The sequence below is a fragment of the Neovison vison genome, chromosome 2, assembly GCF_020171115.1.
Source record: "Neovison vison isolate M4711 chromosome 2, ASM_NN_V1, whole genome shotgun sequence".
NCBI classification, from domain to species: Eukaryota; Metazoa; Chordata; class Mammalia; order Carnivora; family Mustelidae; genus Neogale; species Neogale vison.
In genome coordinates this window covers 13,374,886-13,399,619 of record NC_058092.1, presented here as the reverse complement: position 1 = coordinate 13,399,619, position 24,734 = coordinate 13,374,886, and the positions used below count along the sequence as shown (strand labels likewise).

General features: G+C 50.0%; 1 protein-coding gene across 2 annotated transcripts in view; it reads right to left on the bottom strand.

The window, feature by feature from the left end:
* Positions 1–14,352: 14,352 nt before the first annotated feature.
* PAX7 (paired box 7) overlaps positions 14,353–24,734 on the bottom strand; it is a 95,629-nt gene continuing 85,247 nt past the window's right edge. For both annotated transcript variants that reach the window (XM_044236298.1, XM_044236299.1), the window contains exons 8-9: positions 21,509–21,755; positions 14,353–14,468 (exon numbers count right to left, since the gene is read on the bottom strand). In XM_044236298.1, coding sequence (XP_044092233.1) covers positions 14,353–14,468; positions 21,509–21,755 — 363 coding nt within the window. The remainder of the gene's footprint in view (positions 14,469–21,508; positions 21,756–24,734) is intronic.

Sequence of the window (24,734 nt, the reverse complement as noted above, 5' to 3'; positions counted from 1 at the left end):
AGCTTAGATGAACTTTCCTGGTTGGTGATAGTCTGTGTATATTGTTATACCCTGTTGCTGCAAGGAGTTATCACTGGCTTTGACTCCACAGGGCATGAAACTCTGTGTTTGGAGCCCCCCACCCCCACCACCTGAACTCAGATTCCAGCATGCATCTCTTCTCCAGGCTGATTTGTCCCTGCATCCCTGTGCTGTCGTAAACCACAACCATGGGTGTAACAGCTTTCGATGAGCCCTCTGAGTTTTTCTAGGAGATTATCAAACCTGATGGTAGTCTTGGGAACCCCCAAACACTGAAAGAAATGAGTGTCAGAAGTGAGGGTGGTTTTGGGGACACTGTCTTTGACTTCTTCTGTCCTGGAAAAACTATACCCAAATGCAGTACCAGGCGAATGGACCCATATATCCTGGGGTTGGGACCCATGGACCAACCTGTCTTCTGGGGACACAATCACAGATGAGGAAAGTGGTGAAGAAGGTCACCCCTTGAGAGCAAGGTGTTGTCTAGCAGGACTTGATGACCACCCCCATCCCAGTCTCAGATGTTCAGGCCATCCCGTAAGGGGGCTGGCGCAGGTGTGCCACCAGGACCATTTATGGAAGTGGAGACAGAGGCAAAATCGGATGGGTTGTTACCTAGCACACAGAGGTGACGCTCAAATATAGTCCCATGGAGGAAGTTCAGTGTCACCAAACATGAGAAGGAGCAGAGGGAAGTCTACAGCACAAAGATATTCATGCAAATTCTTCACACACACACACAGAGGTATTTTTCAGGAATCTAAGGATGTACTTAGACGCTAATGGGTGAAGAAAATGATCAACAAAATAAGGCCATGACAACTGCGTTTGATTAGAATTTACAGAGCTATGGGAGGGCACCCTAGATTATAAAGTTACTAGCAGAACTGGGCTCACTTGTCTTGGCTCTTTTGGAAAGTCTTCGCCTTGGGTTGTCCCCTTTTCTGGTCTTCAGCTCAAGCAAGTGCACTGGCTAGCATCAATTTTGATACAGTTCCTTCTGCTTTTGTGTGCCTCATGTCTCTGACCTGCCTTCAGCACCGCATGAACCCAGAAAGATGGGTAGATCTTGATGCCTCCTCCCAGCTAGTCAAGGGGTCTCAGTCCTGATTGCAACTTAGAATCACTTGGGGTGCTTAAAAATTGCCCGCTCCCTCCCCCGCCACACTGCTGATTTGTCTGGGGTGGAGTCTGACATTGACCTTTAAATGGCCCCAGGTTGAACCCATGGATGGGAACCATGGAGGCTCCTCATCCAGGCTTCCCTCACTCAGAGCCTGCTCTTCTGCCACTGACATCACCCATGTGTCCCTCCCCAGCCCGGCTCTTTCTAAAACACCTTGAACAGGACCTGGCATAGACTGACTTCTCAGGGGAATATTTCTTTGAGATGAACTGTTTTAAAACTGTTCAAATAGATGAGTCACACATGTCTTGCACAGTTCAGCCTGGTGCTGCAATCATATATAATTCTTTTTCCGGCTGATCCCAGGTTCAGCTCCTAATTCCCACTGGATCTCAGAACTCTTACTTACAGAGGGCAAAATCGTCGTCTTTTTTATTTTTCAAGTTTTGAATAGCTGGGATCCACCTCCTTGCTTGTGAGCCCCACTGCTTTATTGGGAGTCCATGGGTTTGAGGCAGTAAGTGGGGAAGGACAGGCTCTGGGGTCATTTGGGTCTGGGCTTGATGCTCCCCAGGCATGAGATCCAGAGTAGGATACCAACGGCTCATCATAAAATGGGCTGACTTGAGAATGGAGAGAGATTGTATACGCAGACTGCTTAGTGCTCTATCCAGCACATATAAAATGTATCATGAATAAAAAAGTGTTCTTAACAGCTTCTTTTGGTGATTTTAGACCCCTCCAAGCATTAAGATGCCTCCTGCCTGAAGAACCAGGGGCCCAAGAGGGCACAGAAGCTTGGGGCCAGTAGGCAGAGAGTTTATGGAGAACTTCAGAACCAGTGGTCTTACAGAGCCCACTTACCTGCAGGTGGGACAGAGTTAATAACCTTGTCTTTCTGGCCAGAGGACTATGAGAAAAATCTCCTGTGAGCCAGCGAGTGTGAGAAATCTCTAGGGTTTTAAAAAATTGATTTTTCAACCTCTGCCTAGCCCCTAGACCAACCCCTATGGTGGATCAGCATTGAGGTGATGGAAGTGGTGGCAACTGGGTCTTTAAAAGCCAGAGAGAAAACCTGTCCATCTGGATGGAGGAACCAGGCAAAGGGGTCCCATGTTATGAGGAATGTGGAAGGAGTCGCAGGGTTTAAAAAATATATCTGTTGCTCTCCTGTGTCTTCTCCCTGAAGGCAGGTCCAGTCACATCAACTGTGACAGTGTGGGAAGTTAAATGCTAACAGAACCCCATCTTTTTGGCCAGAAGGATCAGAAAAGGGAGCCCCTGGGAGCCAGGGGATATAAGGAGAATCTCCAAGAGGAAAGAGATGGAGAAGAGGAAATCTTAATTCTGTATATAAAATGACACAAATACTTACCTCACCCTCTAGCTGTGAGTGCACAGAACACACATTAAAACGCAAAACAAAACAAAGCAACGGCTTTGAAGACTCAAAGTCTATAAACCACTACCCAAGTCCCAGACCAATCCCTGACTGGCACATGAGTGGGATAGACTGAAACAGCACAGCAAAGGCTTTGCACATTGGGCTCAAGTTGAAACTACTCTTCCCTGAAGGCAAGACAGATCTTGAGATCTGTACTTAAGTGGGTTGATTGTCTGCTAAATTAAAACAGCAACAAAATAAACAAAATCCCCATTCTCCAAAGGATTTTAACAGGCTCCAGAATCTCATCACATAATGTTTCAAAAATCCAAAATTACTTGATGTATTAAGAACCAGCAACCACAACCAATTTTCAAGGGAAAGGACAATCAATAGATGCTAACCCTGAAATGACAGAAATTAGAATTATTAAGGATTTTAATATGGCTTTTATAACTGCACTCCATGAGGTAAAGGGAACATTCTAGAAAGGGGTGATGATACAGAAATTCATGGCAATGAAATAGACACTACAAAAAAGAAGTAAATAAAAATTTTGTAACCAGAACATATGATATCAGAATAATAATAAAAATCACTGGGCACATTGAATAGCAGGATGAAGATAACAGAAGATAGTCACTGCATTTGAGAAATGATTTAATCTGAAGAACAGAGAAAAAAAGATTGAAAAAAAAATGGACAGAGCTTCAGAGATCTGCAGGACAATAATGAAAGACCTAGTATTTCTATCATCAAAATCTCCAAATAGGAGAATAAGAGATAGATACAAGAAAAATATTAAATGAAAAAAAGTAATGGCTAAAGTTTTTCCAAACGCAAGTGAAAAAACTTAAATTTACAGATTCAAAAGGTCAGTGAATCCCCAAGAGGATAAGCTCAAAGAAAACCATGCCTAAACACAATCTAATCAAACTTCCCCAAATAAAAGATAAAGAAAGGCTTTAAAGAATTCAGAGAAAAACTACATTTACGCAAAAGGAAACAACAGTTCAGGTACCTGTAGATATTTCATCAGGAACCACAGTGGCCTGAAGACATTGGAACATCTTTTCTGAAAGAAAATAAACTGTCGACCCAGAATTCTATACCTAACAACAACAAAAAAATCTTCTAGAAGTCAAGATGGAAATGTCTATACTTTTGAATGAGGGAAAACTAAGAGGATTCTTAACCAGCAGACATTCTCTAAAAGAAAGAGGAAAGGAAGTTCTGGCTGAAGAGAACTGGTACCAGAGGGTAACTTGGAAGTTCAGGAATAGAGAAAAGGCAAGAGAAATGGGAGATATCTGGGAAAATAAAATAGACTACTTTTCTCCTCTTAAGTTCTTTAAAATATATGATTGTTCAAGGGAAAAGTATAATATTGTTTGGGAGTGTTTGGTGTATGTACATGTATACATATGTCAGCTATAATATCAAGGTTGCAAACTTCTACATTTTATTTGAAATTGTAAAATATTAACTCTAATTAGACTGCAAAGGGTAGGTATATAATAATTGCTAGACCAATCACTAAAAAAATATTAAAATATGTTAAAAAAAAAACCCAACAGATAAACTAAAATGGAGCATTAAAATATGGCCAGAACTTCCTTACTTCCTTTACTCTTTCTTTTAGAGAATGTCTCTCTCTCTCTCTTTAGAGAATGTCTGCTGGACATTCATATACATATATATATATATATGAAATATACATATATGATATATATGAAATATACATATATGATATATGTATATATACATATAAATGACCTATACATATAACATATAAGATGTATATATATAAGATTTTTTATATATATAATGGAATACTACTTAGCCATCAAAAATGAAAGTTTGTCATTTGCAATGATGATGACCTAGAGGGTATTATGCTAAGTGAAATAAGTCAATCAAAGAAAGACAATTATCATGATTTCACTCATATGTGGAATTTAAGAAATGAAACAGAGGAGCATAGGGGAAGGGAGGGAAAAATTAAACAAGATGAAATCAGAAAGAGAGACAAACCATAAGAGACTTTTAACTGTAGAAAACAAACCAAGGGTTGCTGGAAGAGAGATGGGTTGGGGGACGGGGTAGCTGGGTGATGGGCATTAAAGAGAACATGTGATAGAATGAGCACTGAGTGTTATATATAACTAATGAATCACTGAACTCTACCTCTGAAATTAATAACACGCTATATGTTAATTAATTGAATTTAAATAAAAGAAAATTAGATTTTAAGAAAAGAAAGAAAAAAGAGTCCCTCAAAGCACATATTTTATATTTCAGGAGTTTATTCTTGAGTTCTTATTTTTGACATCACACTGTCTTATTTAGAAAGACACTAGGGAGAATGTCCTTTAGCAAGTTTCTTTTTTTTTTTTTAAGACTTTTTTTTTATTTGACAGACAGAGATCACAAGTAGGCAGAGAGGCAGCCAGAGAGAGAGGAAGGGAAGCAGGCTCCCTACTGAGCAGAGAGCCTGATGCCGGGCTCGATCCCAGGATGCTGGAATCAGGACCTGAGCCAAAGGCAGAGGCTTTAACCCACTGAGCCACCCAGGTGCCCTTTTAGCGAGTTTCTTATTTTCTCATTGACATCAGTACCTCATCGTAACTCATCGGTTTTCCTATTTTCCATTGGTTGCTAGGAAACTCCTGGCATCTCTCTGTAATGTTAACAAGCATTCCTATAATAAAAGATCTAAGGGTCATATAAGTTTGTGAAAAAGGGCTAAAGAAAGTGAAATTGGTTTCTTCATTCTGTGATCTCATGTAATCTTCGCAAGTGCCTTGGAGGTTGGTACCATTGTTATGCCATTTTTGCAGATGATGAGAAAGCTGAGTCCTCAGAGAGTCTACTTGCTCAGGATTAGCTAGTAGTGGCATTAGGATTGGAACATGCTGTTTGATTTCCATCTGCTCTCTTAAAACCACAGGCAAATCATGTATATAAAATACCTGGCAAAAGGAAATGTTTATCCACATGACATAGGCATCAAAAGAGCTGGCCTTAAGGGCTAACTTCACAAAAGGAAGGCGTTCTATAGGGTCAGGTGGATGTGGCCCAGCCCAAAGAATCTAGGAATCCAGCCACCCATACCACAACACTTCCCCAAGTTCTTCTGCCTGGAAATGCTCCAGTTCCTGGCAGTTTTACCCAAAACTGTTCCTGATAACCCACAAACTTCATGCTGGTATCTGTTCCTCACCCTGACTTCTCCCAGTCCCTACTTTCCTTTCTTGGAAATCTGCTCTCTGCAGACCAATTTGACAGGGCTGGGAAAGGGGGCTCTATGGGCTTCAAATGTATGATGGAGGTAACTGCTTATGGTCAGTTGTGTACTGATGGACATGGGAGAGGTAGAACCAGACAGAGGGATTTTTGGTGTGTGTGCTAAATATCCCATAATGGGTCCTAATTCTTAATTCTCTGTAACAGATACCCAATTCTCTGTAATAGATATCAAAACTCTTTCCATGCCTCAGCGTCAGTGAAATGGACTCCCTTGTCCCTTGATCTTGAACTTGACCATGAGCTTTGCCTTGGCCAATGGGATTTTAGTGGATCTGACAAAAGAAGAAACTTGAAGTGGGGTTTGAAAAGTTTGAAATGGGAACGTGACAATGCCCTTTGAACTCTGGTGATCTGTACTTATGGCCCAGTAGCAACCTGAACAAATATCATCAGACCTAGAGCCTCAAGTCTTGCTGCCCATCTGTATTAGTTTTTTTATTGCTGCATAACCAATGAGCACAAACTTAGTGGCTTAACACAACACCGCCCCCACACACACCTTTATTATCTCGCAGTTTCTGTAGGTCAGAATTCTGGACACAGCATAACTGGGTCCTCTGCTCAGGATCTCACCAGGCTGGAATCAAAGTGTCACCAGGGGCTGTGATCTCAATCGAAGGCTCAATGGTGGAAGAATCTATTTCCAAACCCATTCAGGGTATTGGTAGAATTCATTTCCTTGGGTAAGACTAAAGTCCCCACTTTTTTTCTGACTACTGCATGGGTCACTCTCAGCTCCTGGGGGGTACCCTGATGTCATGTCATAGCTGTCATGATAAAGAAGCTTACTTCTTAAAGCCGCAGGAGAATCTCATTCCAGTCTGCTGTGATGGAGTCTTGAGTAATGTAAGGTAATCACAAGAGTGACTATACTATCATCTTTGCCAGACAGCGTAACCATGTCAAGGTAGTGACCATCCCATCATATTCACAAATCCCACCCACTCTCAAGAGCACATATACCAGGGAACAGGAGTCTTGGTGGACATCCTACAGGTGATCTGCCTACCATAACACCCAAGCCTAGATTAACAAAACCATGGTTGACCTACAAAACTGTGGAAGTGAGAATTAATGTTCGTTGTAAGCCAGAGTTCTGAGTGGCATATTATGCAGCACTACAGTGGCAATGGCTGATTGATACACTTCAAGAAGTATTGTCCTCCCGGTTCACACAGTGTCCTATCTGCATTTTGGGGAGCAGCCTGCTATGATGGGCAGGACATGGGGATGAGTCATGGATTTGAATCTCTACTTCTCTACCTCCTAGTTGGGGATGTGGAGCCAATTGCCTCACTTCTCTGGGGCCCTTTCCTCTTCTGTACAGTAGGGTCCCCAATGCTTACCACATTGCAGGTGGTGGGACTGTCACCTAAAACAATGGCTGAGGATCACCTGGTACACAGTAGGCACCATAAATGTTAGTGTCTTTTCTATCTAAAGCTCATATTTCTAGCCAACATGCCCTTGTCTTCCAAGAATGAGTGTGGTAAAAATTTTGGGAAGTGTCACTGCAATGCTCCTACCTGTGGGTTATCTGGATGGCCTCTCCTCATCAGATGACAGGGGTGACCTACAGGGCTCTCTAACCCTGAGCCAGATTGTGGAAGACAGGCCTGCTTGGTTTCCATGGGGTACAGACCATCAGCATCCACCATCAGACAAGACCCCTGTTCCACATCTCCAGCACTTCGATATTAGGATGTGACATGGAAGCCTTCTTTTGGAGAGTTCAGTCCCTACCAGTAACAAGCTGTGTGAGCTTGCGCAACTTTCTGACCCTTGGCTTCCTTCCCCATACATTAATGGTGAATTCTGCCCCCCAAGCAATATTGTCATGCCAATGATAGGACAGAAAAGGCATGCATGGCACACCGCAGGAAATTTGTACTCAGTGTTCCCTTTCCCTCTGAGAAGAGACCATTTTGTGGTTCATTTAGTGCCACTCTTTGCCCCATCCTATCTCCAGGGTCCACTCTGGCAAGGGGCACAGAGTGGGCCCTTATAGAAATGTATGTTTTCACATCATTAGACTCACTTGATCCTCAAGAAAACCCCCTGCATAGTGGGCATGGGTCCCAAGTGCTGTTCCTGGTAGTTCCCTCTCCCATCTCCCAGGCACAAGATGCATTACACTTCCTTCCTCCTTTCAAGGTCAGTGTGGCCACGTGACTTGCTTTGGCCAATGGAGGGTGAGCACATGTGTACACCAGCCACTTCAGGTGGACGCTTTAAGAGCCAGCACACAATTTACCACATCTCTCTTTCATTCTGGTGCCAGCAGCCAGCAGTACTCAAGACAATGCCCGTTCTCGATCAGGCTGACTATGATGAGTGGTGGTCACAAATGGGAATGAGAACAAAATTAAGCCTTTTTGGTGTTAAAAGCCACGGAAGTTTGATGTTGTTGGTTACCACAGTGGCTTGTCTGCCGTCACACAGAGGGTACGTGGACCAAGGACAAGGTTTTACCTGAGGGAGCATTTTGATTCTTTCCAGGGGGGAAGAGAGAGCAGAGGTGATTGGAACCCTGAACATACTCTCCCGGGTGCTTCTGGGAAGGGAGTCCCCACTCCCTGCCACAGGTGTTTACATCACCAGGGCTAGGAGATTGATTCTGTGTTCAGAGAAAGCCAGTGGCAGCCTGGGGAGTGGAGGAGGTGGGGTTCTGGAAGCTGTGCTTTCAGGTGTTCCAGACTCAACACCACAGCAGATGGAAACCTCATCTCTCTGTCCTGTGTGTCCCTCCCCACTCAGGGCCCATGTATCTCCTGTCTCGGGAATTTCTTTCCTTAACTAGTTAGTTTTACTCCAGGAAAGATTGTGAAACTCATTCCTATAAGATGTGCATGAGCAATGAGACTAGGAACAGAGGCTGCTATGTTACACAGCATTACGGCAGTACTGTGGCAATAGCTGACTGATACACTTGTCTATCCAATTGTTGTTCTTTCTTTTTCCTTTAGACACAGAAACCTGGTCTTATTCTGGACAGTAATATGCCTGGGCAGAAGATTACATTTTTCAGCTTTGCTTGGTCTGTGGGATGGGATTCTTAGAAAAGATCCCCTAGAGGAGGGTCAGAGAGCTCTCTCAGGGCCTCTAAGGGCAAGTTTGTGTCTGGGAGCAACTTGGCATCACTCAGCACCCAGCACTGAGCATTGCTTTTCCAGAACTGACAGTGGACAGCTCTGAGCCATTGGGGCACTCTCTGGGCCACATTCCAGACCAGCTTTTAGCTCAGTTTATTACCAGGGTAACCTGAAAGATCCTTAGGGATTATCTAGCTGGTTTTTTAAGAAAAAATATAGAGAGAAATAGGGTCTGAGACAGGGAGAAAATTTTCTCAGGAATCACCTCAAGTCACATACAGAACTAAGAGTACTACTTGACCAGTTCTTGACTCTTCCCCATATCTTCCTGACTGACTGAATAACTATACCGTTGGGGGTGGAAGGGTGGGGAACGTGGGAGGCAGCCCTGGTTCTGACATAAGCTTCCTGGGTTCCTAGACAGCTGGTGGAAAGCTCATCACCCTGCAGGGATACTAAATGAGGGAGGGAAGACCCAACCTCCCTCAGTCCTTCTGTGAGCACTTGGCTGGGTTAGATGGACTCAGGTCCATAGAAACACCTTACAGTCCTTCACGTACAATTTCTCCCAGCAATTCCCCCACATTGCCCCTTCCTGTTCAGATTATCTGAGTATACCAGTACCCTGAAATGACACGGGTATCCTGATTTAGAGCCAGGGGAACATACGTGGAGTGGATGCTGCTGTTCCTTGCCCAGATCCCCTTTACAGGGCCAGCGTACCTGTCCCCAGTGGATGTGATATTGCATTGCATCACAGTGCAATGTGATTTGGGTGCCTTGCTGCACCTTTCTCTGGAGAACTGCCCTCAGCCCACAGGAGCCACTTTGACCAGAGTCGCTTGGGCACATTAGCCTTTACTCACCTACCCACATTCCGAGGGACAGCCAGCAGCCAGGGAGTGACTGACCCTTTGGAAAAAAAGGCCAGTCCTCCACACTCAAGGTGAGACTAATTGTGCTACTCATCCTCCAGAGCTCCCTGCACTATCAGGTTGAAACTAGATTCTAGTTAAAGCTCCCTCTTTGTTTAGCTCCTTCCCCTGTCCTGTTATTTCCTTCACTCCCTTATGCCCTTCCCTTGAGAGCTCTCCCTCCATAAAATCACCTGTCCATGAATCCCCACATCAGGTTCTGCGTCTTAAGGAAACATGGAAGCTTCCTTCCCCTCCTCCCCCCACTCCTCCTCCTCCTTCTTTTTCTTCTTCTTCTTCTTCATTCACCTCCTCCTCCTCCTCCTTCTCCTCCTTTTTTTGAAAACATGAAAGTTTCTGAGTACTCTCCTACCTTCCAAATTCGATGTATTGGGAGAGGGCCACAGAGGGCTCTAAACTTAGCAGCAAGAAATCTAGCCTAGTGAACAGAACTGGAATTTCAACAGCGAGATGCTTAAGCAACACCATTCATTGACCAAATATTGATTAGGCATCCACTACATGCCTAACACCTGCTTGGCATGGAGGACCAAGAGGTCTTACCCTGACCCCCTAAATTAGGTCAAACAGCTTCTCAACCATCCCTTGGGTCCTTTTAGGAAAGCTGCCTAATGACAATCAATTGAGTACACAGAATCTCGGAAATGCTTTAATTTCTTTTAATGTATAACAGTTACGCCTGAGTTACAGAGGAAGCACTTACAAGCAGGTAGTTAAAGCAAATGCCAATTTCTCTTTCTAGTCTACTATTCCATATAGCTGAATAAATTATGGTGCGATTATATTTAAACACACACCCTTGTGCCCACAGGCCCACACACACACCCCACTCACACTCTCATATACACACACTCACTTACACATGGAGGAATATGGCTGTGAGTCAAACACGGAAGCAACCAAGTTGCAATTATTAGGAAGAAGGAATGATCTAGAGTGCTATGTAGATATTTCCCAGGTGGGGGATTGGCGATGTTAGAGTTGACAGAAAAAGCATTCAATACACAGTTGTCGCTGAGCATGTCAAGATGGCGGCCGGAGTACCCCTCCCCCGCCCCCCATTTGGTCTTGGCTAGGTGTCTTTGCAGGACAGAGCTGTCAACTTCAAAAAGCGTCCAGCAGTGAAGGGCACATCGGGAGCTTGGCGAGAATATTAACCTGAGAGAGGCAGCAGAGAATGTCTTTTTTGGGCAATCATGGAATTTCACCAAGTTCCAGGATCCAAATCTCAGAATGCTTTGCCAGCTCCATCTAAAACGTTGGATCTTGGTGGAGTCTGGGCAAAGTCTGGGACCTTTTCTGCTCTCAAGCCATAGTCAGATTGGAAATCTGACCTTCTCATTTTCCTTCTGGGCAAACCTCCCTCTTCATCCTTCTGTCCTTCTCTCTCTTTTCTCTATCTCTCTTCTTCATATTCTTCTGGCAAAAGAATGGGAAAGGTAAATCAAGTAAAAAATAAGAGTATAAAGCATAGCTTGGTTCTTACACATCACTTTTTTTCATAGCGAGAGAGAAATACCAAATGAGAAAACAAAGCAATAAAAATGAAAGAACCCAACAGAGCCTGGAATGTATAATCTGAAACACACAATATGTAGATATATCCCTACAGATGGTCCCTGGCACTAGCACGACACACACTGTGGGGGTTTTCTTTCCTTTTTTAGTATATATATATATATATTTATATTTATATAAAAGTCAACTTCCTATAAACGAACAGCACATCACCACATTTCCAACTAATATACAATGAGTTCAGAAGAGGGACCCCCCCCAATAGGTAGGACCAACAGCTACTTGTGATAAGTTGGAGGAAACATCTCTTATTTTGCTATAGATTCTATATACAGGAATGGATGGGGATTGTTTCTGGGCTGGCATGGCCACTGAGTTTCAGGCCTTCTTTGTAGGCTGTGGTCAACCCTAGAGTTTGAAGCCTTGTACCTCTTGTCCCATGTTATCTCTCCAGTGAAGGGGTGAGCTGCCAACACAAGACATAGATTTATGAACTAAGTTGGCCAGACACATTAATACACAAGGTTTTAGGGAAAACCCATCAAGGTCAGGGTCTCTCTCTGAGGGGTCGGGGCTCCAGGCGGAGTAAGTTCCATTTACTACCAAGATGGCGGCTTGGGAGAACTCCAGAGAAGTCAGACATAATAAGTCACTTGGTTTATTCCCATTTCATCACAGAGAGCAGATGTTTGGGATTGGTCCTAGCATAGGAATGTCACCTCCTGGGGGTGAGGCTTGGGCAGTTTTAATGTCACCTGCCTGAGAGCCCTGCTCCTGGGTATGTAAGGGGGCTCAGATGATTTCTGAGTCAGTCCTCCAGCAGGGAGGACTGACCATTCAAGGAATGTCAGTGAAGACCGTGGTTGATCTTAAAAGCTGCTTCCTGGCTGTGCTGGTTTCAAACATGGGGACCGGGTCACCAGGGGATGACACAGTCTTCCTTTCTGTCCAGAACTTGAAGGATCAAAAGTCTCCTGAAGTAGATGTTTCATTCAAAACCTTGGCTGAACTCCATGGGCTACACGTGTCCAGGTATCTGCTGCTACCAGAAAGTCTATCTGTCCCCATGTATGAATAGGTTCCTCTAAACCAGAAATACAAGCCCCCCTGGCCACAGTCCAGGACAGGATTGATATTACCAAGTCTGAAGATGAGAAGCAGGTGAACATCTGTCACAGAGGAGGCGTCCATGCAGGAAAGCATCCTAGCATCTTGCCAGTCCAGTTCCCCAGTAGGGAGGAACTCAGGTTGACTCCCAAGGCAGCAGCCCTTCCCTCCAGGAATGTCATGTTGGCTGAGAGCAAGGGGCACAGGTGGAGCAAAGAGGTGGCCTCACATGCCCAGGTGGGGACAAGCAATCTGGCCCAGTCTCTGCAGATTCAGTGCTGTGTCTCCCGTCACAAGTGCCTTTAACCTAGCAGCACTTAATAAAGGTGATCCAAGTGTAGATTATAGTCATGTTCATGGTGAAGATGAATATAGTTTTGAAAGTAGGTGAAGGTGGTGAAAAGTCCCAAGGGAGGCATAGCCAGGGGCTTGAACCGTTCCCCAAATGTCTCGACTTTTAAAGAGAAGAGATATGAGGAAGCCATGAGTGTGGCCAAGGAAGGTGCCTTTCCCCTACTCTCTGGAACGTTTGGCATCCCCCACCTGTACAGGAGTGGTGGCCTGAAGACTGGCCACATATGTCACCCCCCCACCCCAGCTGTGCTGGATGACCCGACAAGGCCCTCTCAGCCTAGAGTGGATCAACACTGAAAGATGCCACTGTCAGTGGGACAGGGACACGCCCCCTCTCACCCCAAATGTTAAGGGGAATTGGTGGTCTTGTCTGTGGGTAAGCAGTCCTTGCTGGTCCAAGAAACCTCCTCCAGAGCTCCAAGGGAAGCTCTGTGCACCCCAGCAGCTTAAAGGGCATATGGAGGACCGCTTCCCAGAGGTTTAGGTCTCCGAGGGAGGCTCTGGGAGAGACTACAGCTCCATGGGTTGTGGACTCAAAGGCATAACCCTGAAGACTTTGGTGATACAAGTCTGATGCCCACAAGCAGAGGGACCCCAGCTATGAAGCCCTCTTCTGAGCCTGCCCTCTGCCTCTTCACACAAAACTTGCTCCCTCCCCCTCCCATCTGATTCAGAGAATGAGAAAACTGAAGGGCTCATGGGCTCCCCAGACCCCACGTGGGGTGGGCAAGATTGGCATTTGGGCTTCAGTCTAGACGCCTGCTGTCTCTGGGCGCCTAGGTTGTACCCGGCAGCCCACTGCTGGTGAACCCTGCCTCCTGGGAGGCCTCTATCTGCCCTTTCTGGTCCCCTTGCCTGGGCTAGACTCCTCTCCTACACCTAGCAGAGGTGTGTGGGGAGGGTCCTGGAGTCCTCAGAATTCCTGGGTGATTCCCCTGGGAAAACCACAGGGCTAGGGTCCTCTCTCTGCTGACATCCCAGCATCCAAAGGAGGAATGGGCTCTGGTTCTGGGCCTGGGCCAGAGATCCACCGGCCAGGGCTAGTTCCCAGAGCTTCCAGCTAAGAGTGACCCTCTGAACTCCACCCCCACCTCTGGCCAGGGCACTCACTGGAGTCTGGTCCAAAGGGCTCTAGTACCTCATCCCAGTCACCATCCTCCTTTGGGTGCCCAAGGTACTCTTTTCAGGGTGAGCTTCCATTTCTGTGCCTGAGATAGCATAGAGACCAGGACAGGATTTGACTAGGGGGGAGGACTGCAGGCTTAACCAGAAACCCTCCGGGGGAGACAGTGGAGGGGCAGACTCCAAGGGGTTCCCTCTGGGCTCCTGAACATAAGTGAATGGTACACTGGCTGCACATCTCCAGAGCACTGGCTATGAGAAGGGAATGGGCCCCTTTCCTGGCCTCCTGGGACCCCAGGGCAATGAAAGGACGGAGGCTGGGAGGCTCAGGGATCAGTAAGGGCTGGACTGGGACTTGGTCTGGGGCAGGTTGTCCCAGGGGCCCTAGTAGGCCTGGCCAGTTTCCACAGGCAGGAGTCCCAGCACAGCAGAATGCTCCCCAAGCTTCATACGACGCTGTGTGGAGAGGCTCACGTTTTTGGCCAGGTAATCAACAGCAGCTGGAGGGGAAAAAAAAAGAGAGAGAGAGAGAGAGAAAATCCTAGAAATTGAGGTTCTTTTTGCCGATTCTTCCATCTGCCCCACATCCATCCATCCATCCATTTATTCATTCATTGATTCATCCATCCACCCTTCTGTCTACTTGTTCTTCCGTCCATCCATCCAACTAACCATCCATCCATCCATCCATCTTTTCATGAAACTCTTCCTCTTATCTCCTCTCTGACCATGCAACAAATAATTTACTTAACACTTACTATTTGCTCAGCTCTCTCATGGGTTCTGTAAGAAGGTACAGAGGATATCTACATTGCTGAGTGAAGAATTAGTTCCAACACACCTGTATGTGTGTCTGCTATGGGGAAAGTCCAGTGAATCTCACAGAGCCCAGGTAGTAATGAGGGCAAGGTCCTTCTGTCTTCTCTAGACCCTGAGCGCAGCTCATGGATGAGGCAAAGCAACATCCCTTACTCAAAAGCCAAGCAGAGATTAAGAGCCTCTTATGGTTTGGGGGGTGGGTGGGTGGGAGGGATAGGGTGGCTGGGTGATGGACATTGGGGAGGGCGTGTGCTATGGTGAGTGCTGTGAATTGTATAAGACTGATGACTCATAGACCTGTACCCCTGAAACAAATAATACATTATATGTTAATAGAAAATTTTTAAAAAGAAGCAAAGTAGAAGTTACAATTGAGCTGAGGGGTAAATGCAGGAGGAGAAGCCAGGACCCTGATACGAAGAGAGCTGAGGCCCTTAGCTTTGAAGTTCTGGCCCTCCAGATGGGAAGATGAGAGTCTGAGTGCGCATGAACAGTGGAGGTGGAAACCTCTGTGTAGTCATGGGCACGAACGCGAGCGCTCACATATGAACAAGGCTCACACATGTACGTGTGGGTAAGCCGTGTGTACCTGTGTGAGTAGAGCAGTGGGGATGCCTGTGCACACACAGATAGGTGCGTCCAGGTGGGTGGCACCTAAGCCGGGCACACGTGTCGGTGTATGTGTGTGTGTGCAGGTGTGACTGCTGGGTCAAGCGTGCACGTGTTCTGTCTTGATTGTATGAACTGCGCCTGCATGAGGCTACAGCAGAAGTCAGCCCTGGCCAAGTGACTTGGCTGGCATGTGACCAAGGTCTCTTGAGGCACAGAGATGCCTCCTCCCAAGCCGGAATCCGTGGCTGTGGCCAAGCCGAATCCTGGGATCTCTTAGATCCAGAGGTGAGAAGTAATCGAATGAGTGCTGCCTTGGAATTACAAGGCCTGGCCCGATACTCTCCCTGTCACCGGCCCACTGAGGGACCGTGAGGGTAGGGCCAGGAGGTGTGGGCACAGCCAGTGGGCAAGGCCCAGGGAAGTGAGAGGGCAGTTATCAGTAATTGAGGCCATATTCCCTAGAGGTTCAAATCCTGCACCCGCCAACTTCTACTCTGCGATCCGGGGCACACCAGCTCACCTATACAAGCCTCAGTTTCCCTGTCTATAGGATGAAGATGATGATAGCACCTAGGTCAAAGAATTGTAGGCCATGAGGTGAGAAAATGTATATGAAGGGATTCGTCAGTGCTCAGTGAGCTCAGTGGCTTTGGGCTTTTGTAGGATTGGGATTCAGTGGGATTCCTACCTGATGAAGTTAGGAAGGAAATGAGGTGCGAATGAAACAACTCAGAGTCCCAACTATCTCTGGTTCATGCAGCTTTGGGCAAGTCACTTTGCTTCTCCAGGCTGGTTTCTTTGTCAATAAAATGGGCACAGTAAATCCCAGCCTCATCAAGGGCTTTTATGAGGATTAAATGAGATGATGCACTTTAAGATGCTGGGCATAGAGGGCTCAGGGATTGCACCTAGTTTCCCAAAGATATGCAAATGTCCTGGGGTTTTTGGAGTGCCTGGATGGGCCCTGTGTTCCTCAGCTTCCCAGGTTCTTGAGCTGGAACTGAGACCCCGAGTGGTGTCCCTGAGGTCACCCAGCCTCCAGACTCCCAGCTGGTAGCACAGAGGTGGTGGTGGCCAGCCTTGTCCTGCCTTGGGTCTGCCCCTCACTCTGGGTGGAAGCATGAGAAGCTCTGATCTCTGGCCTCAAGCATCTCATCTCTGCTCCTTGGAGCAGGTCTTATCTGGGTCCTGGGGGACCTGGACGAAGCCAAACTGCAGAGCAGCAGCAGGAAGAGAGGAAGAAGCCGCTGCCTACCGAGCTGGTGCTCCGCCCATCCTGGTCTAAGCGCTTCCTGTGTGCTCACTTCCATGATCCCATTTTACAGATGATGCGGCTGAGGCCCGGCCCTAAGACACTGTGTAACTTGAAAGGTCATATGGCTCTTAGGCTGTGGAGCCAGATTTCAAGGCCAGGTGTTCTGGTGCCAGCTCCTAACCACCCCCCACACCTTTATTGGCAGTGTCCTACAGAGAAACCCCTGATGTGTGCACAACACTTAAGGGGCTACGAAGCACTCTACACCCCAAATCCTGCACTGGCCCCATTCTCTACTCTAGGACATGTGAGGGGTCCCAGGGCACGTGGTCAAGCCAGGTGACCTTTCCTGACTAGCTGAAGGCTCCCCCTGATTGTGCCTCATACCCGACTCTATGCTGGGCTCTCCAGCTCGGCTCTCCAGCTCTTCCGGGGGTGTGGAATGGAAAGGTCTGGCTGGGAGGAACAATTAGAAGGACAAAGCCTGATCCCTCCTGCACTGCGCACTCACTAGAGGCTGGGTGGACGCAATCTCATTTCACCTCTCACTGAACCCAACAATCTCAACAATGGTACACCTGTTCCCATTTTCCAGAGGTGGAAACTGAGGCACAGAAAGGTTGCTGACCCACAGTCAGACATAGCCTGTGAGCTGGAGGAGACCAAATTTGTCCTGCTTGTGCCTGTGGTCACTCTGGGTCATCCCTTTTAGCCTCTTGCAGCTGCCAGACAGGGCTCGGCAGACAGTAGGACTCACGTCCTGTCAAGATGGGCAAGGAGACACCAAGAAACTCAACTTTGCTGATGAGCAGCCAACTTCAAGGGCAACCCTCCTGCCGCAGAGGTTGCCTCTCCCTGGGGTCCAGCCGGAGGCCGGTGAGGGCGGGGCTGTGACATTTCTCATTACGGCCTCTGTCAGTGGCCCTCCCTGTCCCTCTGTCTCTCCGCGTCCCTTTTCCTCTGCCTTGTGCCCGCGCCTGGGCTCTAAATGTCTCAAATTAGATTAATCGGGAGTTGGCAGGAGATGCCAACCAGTAAACAAATCTCAGCCATCACCGCCTCGTCAGCCCGCGGCCCCAGAGGAGGACCCTTCTAGACACAAATTCTTATTAGACTTGTCAGATCTATTAAAATTCTTTTCACACTTCTGCGTTCTATCAGCCCCATCATTAGTACGGCCCTGGCCTCTGGGAACACCAGGGCCATACTAATCTGCTGTGTGCCCCATCCCTGCCCCCTGCCCCCACCCCCTCCAGGGACAGGAGAGACAGACAGATGGACAGATGATGGCCGGGGACAAGCAAAGAGGGTGTGGAGGTGTCCCTGGGAAGACAAGAGGCCCAGGGAGAGGAATGGACTCTCCTGCGGAGGAGTCTGGCCACGTGCACGTGCCCCGCCCACCAGCAAGGCTCTCTGAGGGCGGGGCTGTGGGCGTGGCTTCATTCACACGGAGGCGGGATCTCAGGCAAATAGCCTCTCTGGGATCCCCTTCCTCCTCTGTCCCCAGGAATAAACCACGTGCACCACACAGGGCAGCCATGAGAGCCAGACCCACAGCAGGTGCTCAATAAACCTCGAAGCCATGGGTCTAGACACACGTTAGTGCACACTCAGGAATCAATGTGTGTGTGTGCAGCTCTCTGCGCACTGGTGCCTGTGGGGTCATGGACGTGAATCTGTTATACAAACGTGGACCGAGATGTGTATCATTACTGAGTGTCTGACTCAAGTCGGTGGTTTGGCCAAAAGAGAAATGGGTTGGAAGTTAGGGGACCTAGGGCCCACCGTTCATCTCCTGTGTGACCTTGGGGAAGTCCCTAGGCCCTCAGAGCATTAGCTCTTGCATCTGTAAGCTGAGGACAAATAAAATCTACTTGGGGTGGGGTTTTGAGGATGGCATGAAGTGAGGACCATGCCATCAGCCCCATGCATGGTCAGGACTCACGCTTGGGACAGATGGGAGCAGGGGATGGGCGGACCAGGGCACGGAGGCTGTCCGGGATGTGCACTCTTGCATATGGGCTGGGAATCCAGTCATAGGTGTATTTGGTCTCCCATGAACATGGGGCAGGTGGTCAGTGGCAACTTGATGCGTCCCTGTCCCTGGCTGTCCCAGAATGTCAAATGCGAGGAAGAAGGCGCAATGGAAAATCTCTGAGGGGGGTCTCGTCCCAGGATTCCCATTTCTCAGATGGCAAAACAGGTTCAGGGGCTGGGAGATCTGGGGGCAGAATCAATGATAGTGGGGCCAACTCTCCCTTGAGCCCCTCCCAGTCCAACCCTGGGACCTTTGTGGGGAGGGGTGGGGTCTGCCCCAGGGATGCCTTCTGGATAGAGCTAGAGAATATGGCTCAGGAGGAGCTCTGAGCCAACCCCTGGAGGAGCCAGGGAGGCAGGGCTGGATCTAGAAGGGGAGAGTGAGGAGAACGGAAAGGAGGGAGGGGGGAGGGGGAGGGGAAATGGCTCTGGCCAGCTTCTCCCCTAGCAGAGGGGGAACAAACACTCCTTTCTCGCCTCCTGGGCCCTTTCCCTTTTGATCCCCCCTCCTTGCAGCCCCCATGCTGACTTTGGGGTTAATTTTATTTCCGACTTGGGCAGGCACCCCTGGAGGAGGGCGCGGGGCTCCGGGTGTGACTAACGCCCGCCCCAGGCCGGCCGCTGCCTCCACGGAGCTGCTCTCAACTCTTTATCAAGAGCATGTGTGTCCCGTTCGCCCTGCCCGGGCACAGGGGCTGGGGCCGGGGATCGCCCTGGGCCCCTCTGGAAATACTCGCGTGCACACGTGAGAGCCCTGCCCTCCACCCTACCTGCACACACGTGCTCTACCCCCCCACACACTTGCTCTACTCCCTGCACACACTTGTCCCTCACGTGCACCACTCCACGCAGGCACGGCTACACACACGGGCAACACCACGTGTCTGTGCCCTGAGACACAGCTCTACACAGGGACACGTGGCCTCGCCTAGGTACACGCCGTAGCAAACACGCACCCAGATTTACACACAGCCAGTGTAGTGTGTGTGCCCATACACGTGTACTCCAGGACATTTACGGATCCGCGGACACAGGCAAGCATCTGTGCATACCAGAACGCACAAGTATACACTCAGATATGGAGCCACATGTACGTATCTGCACACCCTTACACACGTCTGCACACATGCACACTGCTTGTTACACACAGCCCCAGAATGACATATGCCCATCACAGACATCACACATACAGGCACACCACCTGTGCACACCTGAATGTACACTGAAACACACGTGTGTATGCAGGACAGACACACTCACAGGACCAGATGTGAGCACTTGCGTGTTCACACAGACTCACACACCTATCACGTGGACGCAACAGGCTCATTTAAACTCAGATACGTGAAAAACCATGTGTACACGCACTCACGTGTGCCCCTCACACACTCACACATACAGCACACACCCACACACAGAGATGTGTGGGCAAACACGTGTATGCTGGACGACAGGACACACACAGACACACGAATCATACCTATCTATGCCATGTGTGTTCTCATACACATAGGTGCACACACACGCACTGAACACACACAAACACACACACACGGGGCAGGGGCCATGAACACAGCTTGGAGGTGGAGGCCGGCACAGCTGGCCCTCATTTAGCTGTGGAGGCCAAGGCCGAGCGAGGAGGAGCGGCTGGTGTGGGGGGCAGGAAGCAGAGGTCAGGGAGGCCGGCTGGGTGGCTGCGGAGGGAGGCAGCGGACGCCCTCGGGCTGGGACCTCAGCCTCTCACCCAATGCCCTTCTGATTAGTTTGACACCAGCAGGTGAGGCCTTTGCCAGGGGTAGGGGGAGGAGGGGAGCCTCCTCCCGGTGACCCCGGCTCCCAGTGTCTCCCGCCTGCCCTCACACTGCCCTGTCTGGCAGCTGGAGGCTGTGGCTGGGTCACTCTGCCTCTTGTAGCCTCTGGTCCGAGGGTCACCCGCCCCCCTTCCCCAGCCCGCATCTAGGCAAGGTACCAGGGCGATGGTGGCCGGGAAGGGCACGTGAGACCAGCTCAAAGTTTGGAGCAAACAAACAGGGCTGAGGACGGTGGGGGGTTGGATACAGGACAGAGCAGAAAATCCAGCCGTCCCCCCCGGGGTCAGGGGGGGAAATGGTCAGGGTCCCTAGAACCACACCATCTTTCATGGCAGCCGCCAGCCACACGTGGCCCTTGAGCCACTGAAATGTGGCCGTGCCACTGAGGAACCGGATTTTACATTTTAATTTAATTTTATCTAATTTAAATGTGAAAAACTGAAATTCGATTTAGCTTAATGAATTGGGAAAATTTACAGTATATCTGGAACAACTTGGGTGTGTAAACCCACTACTCCGTTGTAATTTTATGAAATTTAAATACGGACTGAATAGCAGTTCTATGGAAACTTAAGTGTCTGAATTAAAAGGGGCCAGATTTCTATGCCGCATGAGAAAAGAAACGTGAAAACATCTCACTCATAACTCGGTACGGATTACGTGTCAAAATGATCGTTTCAGATATATCAGGTCAAACAAAAAATGTTCGCGAAAAATCATTCCACTTGCTTCTCCTTACGTTCTCAGCTGTGGCTACCAGGAAATTGTAAATGCCCTTCGTGGCTCCTAGTACGGTTCTAAGGGACGGCACAGTAGCGGGAGTGCAGGGCCCGGGCTCAGTATCAGCTTAAGACAACAGCCCATTCTTTCTGGGCCTTGATTTTCTCGTCTGTGAAATGGGCACTCCCATCCCAACACCGCCTTGCAGCTCTCTACAAATCAACAGACCGTCCTCGGAGTGGGACGGGGTCGGGGGAGGAGGACGCCTGGGGCGCCAGGCACTCACTTTGGCCGTACTGGCCGTACTGGTAGCCAGCCACGGGGTCCACGCTGTAGCCGGTGGTGCTGTAGGTAGGCGGGCAGTAGGACTGGGAGGTGGGCAGGCTGTCTCCGGGCTTGATGGAGTCGGCCCGCTGGCTGCAGCTGGCCGAGATGGATGTGGCCGAGTCCAGCCCACCATGCAGCGGGGAGATGGAGAAGTCGGCCTGTGGCTGCGGCGGCACGGCGCTGGGGTTGCTCAGGATGCTCATTACCTGCGGGGGAGAGACGATCAGCGCGGCCAGAGCGGCAGGCTTGGAGTGGGGGGCTCGGAGGACGGGCCCTTGGCTGGGGTTGCTCCCTTGACATCCCTGTGCAGCACCGAGAGCCTCAGTTCACCAGGTATGCTAGCCCCTGTGGGTCAGACTTTTGGTGGTTTCTCCTGGTCGGATTGTGACCCATGGAATGACCCCCTCATCCAGAGCTCCAGGGGGCGGGGGAGGGCCGCGTTCCCCTCCTGGGTATCCCAGGCCTGGCTCTAAGAGACATCGGGTGCCTGTCACATGAATGAATGAACCTACAAACTAGCTGATGATCAGACAGGGGCTCCTCCGAGACAGGAAACCGTGTCTCCCCCCTGTCAGACTCGGAGGCCTCCATCTTCCAATACAGAGGTTAGAACAGGACCCTGGATCTAGTCCAGCTTCACCCCTGGTCCTGAGGCAGGCCTGCTCTGCTCTTGACTTGGAGATCCTGCCCCTACAATGCCAACATCCATGGTCAATCCTTTTGAAGAGCCTCGTGGGTATCTTTCTCTGACTCTGGTAATTCTCAGATGTCTGTGATCGTCACCGCATCCCTGCTTGGACGGGACAGCAAACAGGACTGGTGATCCCAGCCTAGCTGGGAGAGGCTCACCTCTCTACACTCAGCTTAAAGAACCTGGCGTCAGTTCACTGATGTGTTCACTTAGTCCTTCAACAAACATGCACTGATGGTGACTGCCGCCCCAGGCCTCGGGCAGGGCCCTGGGTCTTCAGAGGAGGAAGAACCACGGTCCCCGCCCTCGGCAGGGGGGATGTTCTACATCTGGTGGAGGAGGCAGCAGGGAGCAGACCATCAGGATATGAAGTGGTGAGGAGCACGACAGAGTCCGTTCAGCGGGGGCTGTGGGAACCCAGGGAAGGGCCAGGCTGGTGGTCCAGGAAGGCTTCTGGAGGAGGTGACAGCTGCTGTCCAGCTCTCCAGGAGAGAGTGGGGAAAGGCGATGCAGGCCGCTAGGCACCCCTCTGTGTGGAAGCACGGGTGTCCCGTGCCATCCCGGGAGATGATGGAGAGGCAGGCCCTTGTGCTGCCGACCCACAGGGCCCAGGACCCTGCTGGCCTCCTGGGGAAGCCACATGCCTTGTGGGAGGGAGGCTTCAGCGTCAGGTGGGAAGCCAAGCTGCTAACCCGCCCAGCAGGGAGCTGTAGCGGCGGGCTGTGTTCTCTGGTTGCCTCTCCGGAGAAGATAGCCTAGAGGCATCAGAGCAATGATCTTGTTGCTGACTGGATGCCTTCTGGAAACTTCTACCTTCTCCTCTGTGACTTGTCCCTACCAGAAACACTGAGGCAGGGCGGGGGTCGAGGGCATGGATGTGGAATCCTCAGGCCAGGGACAGCCCCTGGTCTCCTCCACTGACAGCCTAAGGTGTCCCTTAGCAATGTGACTGCCCGCAGTCCTGAGGAAAAGAACATGACGACTGTCCCTAATTCAGAGGGTGGCTGGGAGGCACCAGTTGGTGTCTGTGTGCCGAGGGCTTTGCGCCTGGCCAGCGCTCCTGGAAACAGGGCCCCAAGAGTCCCCCGGCCTTGTCCTCTCTTTCTCCTTCCTTTCCTTTGTCTTGACATGAACTCACACGGCTCTCCCAGTCCAGAGGCCTACCGAGGTGTGCGAGGCTGCGTCGTGAGGCCTCTTCCTCAGACAAAGTAACAGAGACCTTCAAAAGGCTAAGGCCTCTCCAGACCTCACAGGCGGGGAGCCTGTGGGGAGCAGCTCCCCGCAGAGGCCTGAGCCCATTCACCTGACAGGGTCACAACTGACTCTCCAGGGGTGGGTCTGAGCGTCTGACCCCTTCAGAGGTCCTCACTTCAGGGGCCGGCAGCAGCTCGTGCCCCGGGCAGCTGCTGCTCAGGGGTGAGTGACGCTGGGGCCCCTCGTGACTTAGGGCAGGAGCACAGCCTCTCCCTGACCCTTCCCTGGATGCTCCCGGCACAATCCCCTCACCCTGGGCTCACCGTCCTGGGTCCTTTCGCTCCCCTTCCCCCCAGAGCCAGAGTCAAGGGCACTGGGCCTGGGGAGGGCTGGTCTTTGCCTCCCCTACAGCTGTGGGGGGGGGGATCTTGACAGTGTATCAGCCCCATCAACAAGGCAGACACGCAGGGACGGGGGTGCGAGAAGGGGAGGGTCCGGGCAGGTGTCTAGCTACTCTGGGCCATGGCCTGACCCATGGAATTTCCTGAACTCACACTCTTCGGTGGGAAGGGTACAGGGAAGGTGGCAAGAAGGACCCCCCGAAGGGGTTGGTGGGGGAGGAGGCCTGACAGTGTGGGCTGTGTTTGTTGCTTTCCGACTGTGCGGACGGGTTCTCTGGGACCTAGGAGATTTGCTGTGTGTCTGGGCGGGATCTGAGGGTGAACTCAGGAATCTAGCATTTGCCAGGGGGTTGGTGACCTGATTCCCTTCCATGTTACCCGTCAGGTGCCCAATCTAGACTCCACTTTCCGTCTAATTTAAGAAAATCACCGCCCACTCCATTTCCACCCCACCCCACCACCACCGCCCCAATATAAGCGTTAACCCTGCTCTCCCCTGGAAGGAGGACTGGACTCCAAAAATAGACTCAGAGGCTCAGGAAAAACACACAGTCCCCATTTCCCTTCCTTCAGGAGGATAACTGTGGGCATGGGGAGACTCTCGGGAGGGTCTTGCAGCTCTGGTGAGACCCCAGTTTAATCCTCCCTCCTGTACACCGCCAACACGCCAAGCCCACAAGAGATGATGGAATGGGAGGGGAGAAGCATGTTTTGGGATGGGCTGGGAGCTATGCACAGACGGTGCTCATCCTGGCAGACAGAGACCCACAGAGAACAGCCACGGATCTGAACACAGCATTCAAGAATGATCAGTGGCTCGGCACCTGGGTGGCTCAGTCTGTTAGGTGTCTGCCTTGGGCTCAGGTCGTGATCCCAGAGTCCTGGGATCGAGCCCCACA